This window comes from Gekko japonicus, unplaced genomic scaffold (assembly GCF_001447785.1).
Source record: "Gekko japonicus isolate JY-2015 unplaced genomic scaffold, Gekko_japonicus_V1.1 scaffold1572, whole genome shotgun sequence".
NCBI classification, from domain to species: Eukaryota; Metazoa; Chordata; class Lepidosauria; order Squamata; family Gekkonidae; genus Gekko; species Gekko japonicus.
This window is the reverse complement of record NW_015163137.1, coordinates 117,387-128,889: the sequence shown is the minus strand read 5'-3', so window position 1 is coordinate 128,889 and position 11,503 is coordinate 117,387. Positions and strand designations below refer to the sequence as shown.

General features: G+C 40.5%; 1 protein-coding gene across 1 annotated transcript in view; it reads right to left on the bottom strand.

The window, feature by feature from the left end:
* Nucleotides 1-2,976: 2,976 nt before the first annotated feature.
* The window catches only part of CDH11 (cadherin 11), an 85,037-nt gene continuing 76,510 nt past the window's right edge, over nt 2,977-11,503 (bottom strand). Inside the window, exons 11-12 of the mRNA XM_015406969.1 lie at nt 6,551-6,796; nt 2,977-4,268 (exon numbers count right to left, since the gene is read on the bottom strand). Of these exons, the coding sequence (XP_015262455.1) occupies nt 3,772-4,268; nt 6,551-6,796 (743 nt within the window). The 3' untranslated portion in view covers nt 2,977-3,771. The remainder of the gene's footprint in view (nt 4,269-6,550; nt 6,797-11,503) is intronic.

Sequence of the window (11,503 nt, the reverse complement as noted above, 5' to 3'; positions counted from 1 at the left end):
ACTGATTTTTTAATATTGTTATTGAGATCTGTGAGATTGAAGGAATTCCTAGTATAAGTGTTTGGAAGGGCTTGTATCAGCAAGAATGAATGCCTTTCTGTATAAGGCCCTACCTTTCCATGGGTAAGAGCATGATTCAATCTCATTCAGTTTCTCCCCTTATTACAGCACCTATTCTGCATGGCTTTTGTCTGGGAAGGTATCATGATACCCAGCACAGCCTTTTTGGGTGGTCCAAGGGGACCCTTCCTTCCTTTCTCACCAGCAGAAAACCTGATTGGACACAACCCCATGAGCCTAAAAACAACTTGTACCTATTCTTTTGCTAACATATGGTGTGGAGGAGTTCTTCAGATTCATAGATTACATTGGAATAGCTTCAGTCATAACAATAAGGCACCCTTTATATATACAGTTTGAGGCTGTTCCCATAGAACCAAGGTAAAGGCTTCCTTTCACCCAAGTGGTATTTCTGATAGTACATTTAGCATATGTTCCAACAGTGCTGGACATTACTTCTATCATATGTGAAACACAGTCACAGAGACCCACATGGGTGAAACGTTTAACATCAATCCATACTGTTGCGGAACCAACCACACCGAGAACCTTGATAGTTGAGGTATGTATAAAGGGGGTCAAAGTATAAGAACAAAGGAAAGATAAATAGCTCTGTTGAGTCACTGAGGAGTCTAATACACAATTTCATCAATTTTGTAGGTATCATCAGCAATGTTTAAAAAAAGGGATCCAACAAAATCAATGAGCTAATCTTTAATATGCAGGAATAACACTTGGGGTAAATGTAAATGCTGGGTTGGATCCAAAATACCATCAGTGAAGCTCCACTGAAGACACAGAACTCCACCAAAGGTACAGGACTTTCCTGCATCCCATTGCAGCTCACTAAATCTCCCCAAAACTCCGTTCCCGGGGAACAGTGGACATTAGGAACAATGTGGGCCATGAAGTGGGAAAAGGAGAAAATCACTCTTTATTCTGTGATGGAAGCGTGTTCCGTCAACAGAAAATGACCTTTGGATCCAATCCCACATTGGTAGCTAAATTTAAAACAAAAAGACAGTACTAGCAGGAAAAGTAAATTTATTTTCAAACTTGTAAAAAGAGGGGAAGGACTACAGATACTAAAAAAGCCCCAAATATTTAAACTTATTAAAAAGTAGTTGACAATGTCTTTCTTTGCCTTTGAAATTAAACAGAAGCATGTAAAAAAGTGTTAAGGTTTGCCTAACAATGCAGTCAAAATGTACATTAGCAAGTTGCAAAAATGTTGATGTCAAAAAAGTATTGTCATGATGAAGATGAAGGTGGTGATGACACCTCGAACAGCAGATTTACTTTTCCTCTACATCGATTGCTATTTTAATTTTTTTTTTAAATTCATATTGAAGAAATGTGCAAATATAGCAAAATAGTCTTTGGATTATAAAAATAGAAAAACAACAACTACAACAACTGAAGAAATTTGAACTAAGCATGGAAATATAGAGAACATATTGATCTGTCTATCTACTCATACATCATATTGGGATAAGACATAGTATAGTAGTACAGTTTTCCCTCATACTCATATAACTTGGGGAAAACCCACCTAATATTAGGACTACAATGGCAAAAGACAATGATTCTGGGTTGGATTCAAAGTACCATCAATAGAGTTCCACTAGTGAAATGGAACTTTTCTGACTCCACTATCCTGTAGTGGACCATTGAATTCTTCTAAACCCTGGTCCTGGGGGACAGTTGACCATCAGGGACAGTGTGAATATGAAATAGGGGTCAGCAAAGTGAGTGAAAGTCAGTAGAATCCCTCCCCTCATCTGGAGAAATGCCTTTTATTGGCAGGTGGGGGGGAAAGGTTGGGATCCAGTCTATTCTCTTTCTTGAGTAAATTTAAATTAAATACATATGGAACTTCATACTACTGTAAACAAGGCAAGTTTTACAAATTTTGGCAATTGGTATCCATAATGGAGATTTCCCGCCCTAAAGTTCCTAAAAGACATTAACAAATAGGTTTGGCTGCCAATATGACCTCACCCTATATTGTATTTGCAGACCTCTAACCTTTCTCTACTGGTTATATTAAATGTAGTATCTTTACTTTTGTGTCCAGATGCTGAACACACAGTTGAGCACCATCTGCTCCGCTGTCTAAAACGAATCCAGAACTAATCTATAGAACCTTTTCTATTATTAAATTAAAAGCATATCCTAAAAGAATAAAGAAAACAAACCACTTCTATGTTTCCCACCCCTTGTTTTAAATAATAATAAAAAACTAGATGATACCACTTCAGCAAACTAAATACTTACATTTCCAAGCCAAAATTAATACAAATATTAGGGTAAATAGTTGGATACAAAATCTTTAGCAACCTAAAATGGGGTGAGGCCCAGGTTTAAGTCTCTTTCAGCCCACAGAATCCTAAAACGGATATTCAGCTTAATAAGCAAGAAGGCAATTATAAGTACAGAACACGTCTGCACATCATAATGCCATTTATGGAAGCCAGTGGGATTATTAAGAGGTAAGATACATGCGTATAACATGGCAGTACTTAGAAAGAAGAAACTGAACTGAATCCAGAGCACCCTTATTCAAGCTGCTACTGTGCTCTTGAAGCAGCCATAAGCTCTATATAGACTTTACAAGTATTTCTCTTTAAAAGAATCCCCATACACATTCAAAAAATAATAATTGATTTTAAATAATCACTTAACAAGACAGTTTTAGCAACAAACACATAACAAATAGGGCTATTAAAAAGTCAGACTGGTAGTTTAGAGAGATACATATGTAAATAGAGCACTGGGAACAATGTTTTCCTTTTAAACATTTAATAAACAAAAGCGAGAATTAAAAAACGAATCCTTTTTTTATTTCAAAGTCTGCTTCGTATATTGAAGCCCATATTAAAGCAACATTACAATGTTCATAAAATATAAGTGTGATGTAACATTTTCTTACATGTCAGAATACTGATATTTGTATGTATACTAAAAATAAGAACTTTAAAATTGTACAAATAGATACATTTAAAAATGACATAGAAATAGGGCGCCTCCCACTGCAACAAGACAGAGTTTTTTTAATATATCTGGCACGTATTAGATTAAGATGAAAGTATAAGCAAAAAAGATTTACAAGAGTCAGCAGAAACAAGTTGGATGCTCAAGAGACAAAATTGTACATTGTCCTGTACATACATCATATGTGTTTAAGCTGGCTGAATATTATATATTTCAAGTTTAAAAATGCACTACGTAGGGAGTGTCCATAGTTTAAGGCGAAATTACAGCTCAGAACTGTGATCCTTTCTAATTTGTGGAAGCTTCTTTGACATAAAAGACTTAGCTGTTCGTAATACACACCAAAAAAAAAAGAGAGAGAAGAAAAAGGGGGGGAAAGATTGCCCTCGATTCTCTGATGACTTTTAGAATTTTCCCTTTTCTTAAATATTTTATATTTCACAAGTGGTTATTTTTTTCCCCTTCTACTGAAGTTGATAACCAACTTCTGTATTTTGCCTTTTGCAAGAAAAGGTACTTCACAGTATTCACCACTTTGATGTCCTTTTTGTTCCTTCTTTATACGAAAGGACCCTCCCCCGTCTCTGTCAAACCTAAATGTTTTCTATGAACCTTTCCTTATTTTATTTTAAAAAATACCTGCTTACATTTTTTTCCTCTGAATTTTTTTCCAGAATGTTAGACACAGTTCTTAAGGCCAAATCTGAAACATTATTGTTAAGAATCATCTTCAAAAGTGTCTTTGGAGCCATATAAGTCCGCTAGTTTCTTAAAACGAGGTCCCCAGTTTTGTAGATAGTCATAGTCCAAATCGGAATCCGTCGTTGCTGACTCTAAAGAGCTTAGTGAACCGGCCACTGAGCCCCTCCCTTCGTAGCCATAGATCTGGATAGAGTCATAGGGAGGAGCCGTCGGATCGTTATCGGCTTCTTGTATTCTTGTGTTGATAAAGTCATCAACATCAACACTGTTTGGAGCAGGCCGAAGCCCTGGCCTGGGCATGTATTGATACTCGGGCTTTATGTCTTTGCGAGGAATAAATCCGTTGATGCCATCTGGGTTTTGCAAAGTTGCAATGTCAAAAGCTTCAGTGTCTTCCTCCCCGCCCCCTTCATCATCATAAGTGATAATATTCTCTCGTACATCTTCTTCTTCAAAGACAATGAGGGGCTCTTTCTTTTGCCGTTTCAGTGTTACAAATAACACTACAATCACTGATGAGGGGGGAAAAACACAAATGAGAGATTTATTTATTTACTTATTAAAAGACCTAATAGATCAATAACGTCCTTCCTGTACTTTTGTATAGAAAGAGCTTTAATAAAAGGATGCCCCAAGTCACAGATTAATTTCATGGATTCTGATGAGTGCTTGGAAAATAATTGGATTCCCAGGTTAGGCTTAGATTGAAACAGGCCTCAACATGTTTCTTTCTGTTTCTGGAAAGCCTCCCTACCTGCCTCTCAAAAAAGGATACCCAGGCCTCTTCTAACAGCTAAAAAGATGGTTAGACCAACCATATAGCTAGTCCCCTCCAATTCAGATTGAACATGTGGACACAGACCCCACGCAACAACAACAAATACTTCTAAATATGGATGGGCATGAACCTCGTCATGAACCTAAATTCGTCATGAAAATTGCCCAGTTTGTGGTTCATGCAATCATGACTGCAGTGAACCTCCCACAAACCTTCATGGTTTTTATGGAGGGTCATGTGGTTACCGCTGGCAGTTCATGTGGCAGACATGCTGGTGCCAATCAATTGATCATCAAAGCAACCGGGGGGGGTGGACTTCTGCAGCCCCTCTCAAGCCCTGGAAACACCAAAGCTTGACAGGCAGCACTGGCTGACAACAAGAGAGCTCACATTCTGTTCTATGGGAGCAGAATGGATATATACCCCCAGCTCACACACAACTGTTTTTACTTGGCAGAGAGGGAGTTAGAGGCAGAGAGGGAAGGGAACTGGAAGTCATTCCTCAGTGTGAACAGTGAGGTTGGGGGTATTTGGTGCTTACTCAGGGCTCTGAGGCACCTGTCCTTCTGCTCAAGCCGAGCAGAGGGGCTTAGCTACTGGGTTCTTTAGCTGAACCCGAGGATGTAATTTCCCAAAAAGCACTTTCCTGGGGTCACCTGCTTGGGGGGGGCACAACTCAGCCCACCACAGCCAATCCTCACTAAACTGGGAGGGCAGGTAGAAGGACACCCTGGGGAAGTCCTCTGTGAGTTTGATGCCTCTAGTTTGCAGGGGGTCCGTTCAACATGCTCCTGAACCTGCAGCTGTGATTTCCCCAGAGAGCACTTTCCTGGGGGCGCCTGCTTTGGGGGGGGGGCTTTAACTCACCCCCCTAAACCCGATCATCACAAACTTGAAGGGCAGGTAAACTGGAGACTTGCTGCAAGTTTGGCATCTCTACCTCACAGAAGGGCCATTCTATCACATCACAAACCTCACAAAATGAACCAGTTCAGTAAACGGGAAGGTTTATTAAGGTTTGTGAGACCCCACAAACCGGGATGAATCTCCATTTTCCTGGTTCATGCCCATCTCTACTCCTAAACGCAGAAAACTACATGCCAGGAAGAAATGTTCTAGTCTCACCATCTTTCTGACATGCTAATCTTCTACACAGAGATAGATATGGGTGTTCTTCCCACATGGGGAATCACTGCAGCAAGCAAGCCCTTCCTTTGCAGTTTGAAGTGTTATGGGCAGGGCTATTTTTGGGCAGGAACGCACAGGAACGGAGTTCCGGCTGGCTCCCGAGTTGGCCACGCCCAGCAGGAACTCATTATCATAGTAGGCCACACCCAACAGCAGGAACTCATTAGGATTGGCTACATTAGGGGTGTGTGGCCTAACATGCAAAGGGTTCCTGCTACAAAAAAAGCCCTGGGTTTTGACAACAAACAAGGTAAACAGAATAAGAAGCAAAAGGTGGGTGTGGCTGGATGACCACAGTTCTGGTAACGTGGGGGTGCGGCCGAACATGCTAATGAGCTGTGCTGTCAAAGGTGTGGCCTAATATGCTAATGATTTTCTGCTGTTGGGTGTGGCCTATTATGCTAATAAGTTCCTGCTGGGCTTTTTCTACAAAATAAGCCCTGGGTATGGGGTTGGATCCAGACTAAATTTTTCACTGATGGATGGCACTTCTGTCATCAGAACAGAACTTTCCTTATTTTTTCCTCTTACTGCAGCTCATTGATCTCACCCAAATGCTTCTCTTGTGGAGTCAGGGGACCCTCGTGAACATCATGAGAATCCAATCAGGAGTCTGTTGCAGGAAGGAGAAATTGGAAGACATTTCATCTCCTATTAGCAGAAAAAATTTGTCTGGATCCATCCCCCCGGTTTGTGAGAACTAGACCTCAGACCTATTGATTTAAATGAAGCATCTCACTGAATTGTGCCTCCTGTGGTTCAGTCCATTTGGATGGAAGGGGAAGTAGGGGAACAGAAAGGATAAACAAAATGCAGAGACCTCCTTACCTAACAAAATCACAATGCAAGCAAGGATTGCAATTAAAGCCCCAGTACTGAGTCCCGCATTAAGGGTGTAGGCCTCAGGATTGCACGAGATCCTATCGCCGTCACAACCACAGACTCGGATTGTGAGCGTGTTGGTGCTGCTCAGCGCAGGGCTCCCACCATCACTTATCACAATAGGCAGAAGGTATAAATCCTGCATCTGTCGACTGAAGCTTGTGCGTCTCGTGATAACGCTCGCTGTGTTATCTGTTGGAAATAAGACAATCGTTATTCCTGTCTTGTCCCTTCCCTAAAAGAAAATTATGTTTGCCCTTTTTAAACGAAATCACCTCTTTGCTTAAAGACATGACAGCCCTTTGACACTGAATGTGCGGCACACACTATGGCTGTCTTCAGTTACTGGAGGGTGGACTGCAGTATTGAAAAGGGCACACTTCAGCTGAAGGATGAGCCTCAGCCAACTGTTTTTGTGGATCACTTTTTAGATCAGAAATGGTGATTTGGAGCAGGATGCCCCTGCCAACCCCCTAAATGTAATTAATAGGGGAAGCAGGGATATGGTGGTGTAAGCAGCAGTGTAATAACGTCACTTCTGAGGTACATCTGGAAGCAACAGTGGTAGCTCTAGGAATCACCAGAAACTCTATCGTAAACTCTTATTACTGGAAACTCTCTAGTTGCTTCCAGGTATTCACCAGAAATGACATCATTTCATGGGTGATGATGGTGAGTTTTTATTAATTTTTAAGATTTCTTTTAATTTTTCCCAAAGGGAACTTGGGGCACTGGGTCCCAAGCCCCAGCCAGGGCTTGGCATCACTAAATGTCTCCTCCCTGAGAGATCAACCTCAGTTGAAGCACCTTTTCGATTAAATTTCAAGTTTCCTTTCCTGCCTGATGGACTCTCATTCAGTAACTTAATGACATTCACGCTTTGGCTCGCTGCATAATTACACAATTGTGAGGAAATACAATCTCTGAAGGGCAGCTAAAACATTTATTCATAAGATGTAGCTCACTCTTCATACAACACTGTGGATGCACCATTTTTTTTTTGTCTAGTGTTTACCGCAGTACAGATGTAAATTAGGAGAGATACAAATCTCCAGATACTTAGAGATTTGCAACAGACAATCCCCAGACAGCTAAAATTGGCTATGGCTCCCTGGTGTATATCTACAGTGTGTTTCAGACAGAGATTATTATCTCTACTTCATAGTTTACATTTTTTGGAACATGCATAAAAAAGGATTTTTTTTGAGCAGCTGAACCTCATTTCAATACAGTTCTGAATTGTCACAGATCTGTAATACACAAATACAGACTGATAATAAGGGGAGGTTTAGGAACCGTGAGGCCCCTGTGGAACACATGAGGTTGCCTTCAACTGAATCAGACCGTCAGAATCAAGGTCAGCATAGTCATCTCAGCTTGGCAGGACTTTCTCCAGGAAGCTGTTTTTTGTATCACGTACTACCTAACCCTTTAAACTGGAGATGATGGGACTGAATCTGTGACCTTCTGCATGGTGAGCAGATGCTCTACCACTGAGCCACAGCTTCTCCTCAAATGTTCAAATCTGCCACAGAAGCTTCCTGAGTGACCTTTGCCCAGTCACTCTGTATCACCCTAACCTCAGACTCAGTGGTTTTGATGGTAAAATGGAGGAAGGCAAGAATTATCTCTGCTACCTTGCATTTCTTGGAGGAAGGTTGGGATTAAACTCAAATCATATCAATAATGAGGCTTAAAGTTCCATGCCATGCAAGTCCCACTACTTCTAAATATATCCCTCATCTTTCCTGAAGAAACACAGATCTTCTTTCATGCCCTTTCCCTCAATGTATTTGTGAACACTGTTTTATTTCCTCTTTAAAGGAATTGTGTACTTCATTTCCTGGGGTTCAAATATTGGCTCCACTGAAATAAACAGGCCTACATATGAGATGACAAAGTACAGGATTCCGCACTGTCTTTTAACTGTGGTGCCCTTCACATCACATGCTTTCTTGGGGGGGGGGGGAAAAAAAGTATAACGACATAAATGATAGCGCTAAATGGAGCTTTAAAAATTCACCTAAATTTAGCTGTCAAAATAAATAGATCCCCCGTCCCCCATCTTTATATTTTCAGTATATTTCTTTTGGCAGGCATCTCAGTTATCAAGCACTTGAAAGAAATGGCATAAATTCAGACATTATGTCACTGGGCAGAATTCCAATGGAGTCCTAGAACTAAATTTGGCATAGCATATAAGCTAATTCCTAATACTGTCATTTCCTCAGACTTTATTTACTGTTTTAAAGAAATGGTTGTGAGCCAAACAGTATTGTGATTTTTTTTTCCACCCTTGGTCTATAATTACAATCAAATGTGGCAATTTTATCAGGCTTTTTAAAATTCTGCGGATGGATCCTGCATATTCTTTCAAACACCAGAGGTGCTTTCTTTCAGTGGAAGTAACCTGACTTTGACACAAGAGGTTGTTTAAGGAAAACAACTGTGTTAGTAGAACAGAATTGTGGTGTCCCGTCCAGCCCTTTGCTCCTACCAAAGAAGAAAATTGTGATTTATTTTTTTAAAAACTTGGCCTGTTTAGAAAAAACGTACAGTCAGAATCAATTTATTTAGTTAATTTATTTATTAGTTCGATTTATACCCTGCCCTTCTCACCAAGGCGGGCTCAGCTTATTTAGATAGCAGTCTAAATAGGTAGGTGCATACAAGGTAAGTGGATCAAGACCATGCAGGGCTGCTGTACACCCACTAATCATACCTTTCCAGAAAAGGAACCTGCCAGAAACTCAGTGATAATATTACAAGACTAGAACTAGATAGCTAAAAACTAAGGATCAAGATATACTAAAAATACTAACAAGGTAAAATATAGCTAAAAGTTCAGAGAATCGAAATATCTGGGACATATACAATAAAACCTCTGTGAGTTGGCACAAAAGTTTCAGAACCATAACATATGTACGTGAGGGATAACTGCACAGAGAATTGCTAAACTAATTTCATAATTCCAATGGAGTCCTAGAACTAAATTTGGCATAGCATATAAGCTAATTCCTAATACTGTCATTTCCTCAGACTTTATTTACTGTTTTAAAGAAATGGTTGTGAGCCAAACAGTATTGTGATTTTTTTTTCCACCCTTGGTCTATAATTACAATCAAATGTGGCAATTTTATCAGGCTTTTTAAAATTCTGCGGATGGATCCTGCATATTCTTTCAAACACCAGAGGTGCTTTCTTTCAGTGGAAGTAACCTGACTTTGACACAAGAGGTTGTTTAAGGAAAACAACTGTGTTAGTAGAACAGAATTGTGGTGTCCCGTCCAGCCCTTTGCTCCTACCAAAGAAGAAAATTGTGATTTATTTTTTTAAAAACTTGGCCTGTTTAGAAAAAACGTACAGTCAGAATCAATTTATTTAGTTAATTTATTTATTAGTTCGATTTATACCCTGCCCTTCTCACCAAGGCGGGCTCAGCTTATTTAGATAGCAGTCTAAATAGGTAGGTGCATACAAGGTAAGTGGATCAAGACCATGCAGGGCTGCTGTACACCCACTAATCATACCTTTCCAGAAAAGGAACCTGCCAGAAACTCAGTGATAATATTACAAGACTAGAACTAGATAGCTAAAAACTAAGGATCAAGATATACTAAAAATACTAACAAGGTAAAATATAGCTAAAAGTTCAGAGAATCGAAATATCTGGGACATATACAATAAAACCTCTGTGAGTTGGCACAAAAGTTTCAGAACCATAACATATGTACGTGAGGGATAACTGCACAGAGAATTGCTAAACTAATTTCATCTTCTTTTCTCAAAAACTAGTCTTTCACCACTCCCTAGTCTAATTCGCAGAGCAGGAGGTGAGAAGAAGAGCGAAGGAGATGGAACACTGCTATCTACCCTGGCAACTAAAAACAACCAAAACAGTCAGTAAAGTCAGTTCCAACATAGTGCAATGAAGAAAAGTAACCCAAAGCCACCCAAAACAGCTCACAAAAATTACAAACAAAATAAATAAAACTTGAGTGCAAAAAACACAGCCCACCGAATGGCAATCAAATACTGCCAAGCTTACTCAGGCGAGTAAACAATCAAACAAACCAAAACCATAGTTGAAACAGGTCAAAACAAGGTCTAAACTGTTGCAAATCAAAAAGAAAATTAAAGCCTTGCGTTTACAAACTAAGTAATAATAAATAGTAATAAGCTAACAATCCAAATTACCTCCAAACCTTTTCATCTACTCAACTTTCACACTGCTCCTGCCCCGTCCAAACAAGAGAGTGAGAGGAGACTTTGGCACCAAGGGTGTGTTCAGATGGTCTATTTAGTCTGCTTTCGGCACGCTTCAGTAACGGATTTTACATCCATGTTCACACACCCAACATCTTTGCACCATCCCCAGCCATCGCTTTCCTGCTCAAACCCCCTTTAAAATGGAGTATTTTGTTACCAGGTCCCCAAGTGGTGTTTTCCTGATTCTCCAGTTCTAGCCGCACTTTTCTGATGTCTGATCGTTCCTGCGGTGTCGAGCCACTTCCGCTCGGAAGCCCAAGGCTTTCGCTCTTTGCCTGCCCACCATTTTATTTTAGCATCGGCGGTATGCGCGCAGGCGGAGCTCCGCTCCCGCGTTATTAAAAACAATGTTTAAGCGGTGCCTAGTTTTGTTCGTTAGATGAGTTTGGGATCTCACGGAGGCCAGTTTCTGGGTAAATGTTTAAAGGGAAGTGTTCCTTTAAAGTTTAAAGGGAAGTGTTACAGCAGTTGGGTTGAAGTGGAAATCGCTGTTCTGCGCACGCGCAAAAATTTTAGTTCTACAGATGGCCGCCTGTGCACATGCCCAAACTGAGAAGGGGGGGAAAAAACCCACTGACGCATGCTCCCGCATCTAGACGGGGGGGGGGGGGGGGGGGGGGGGGGCAACGG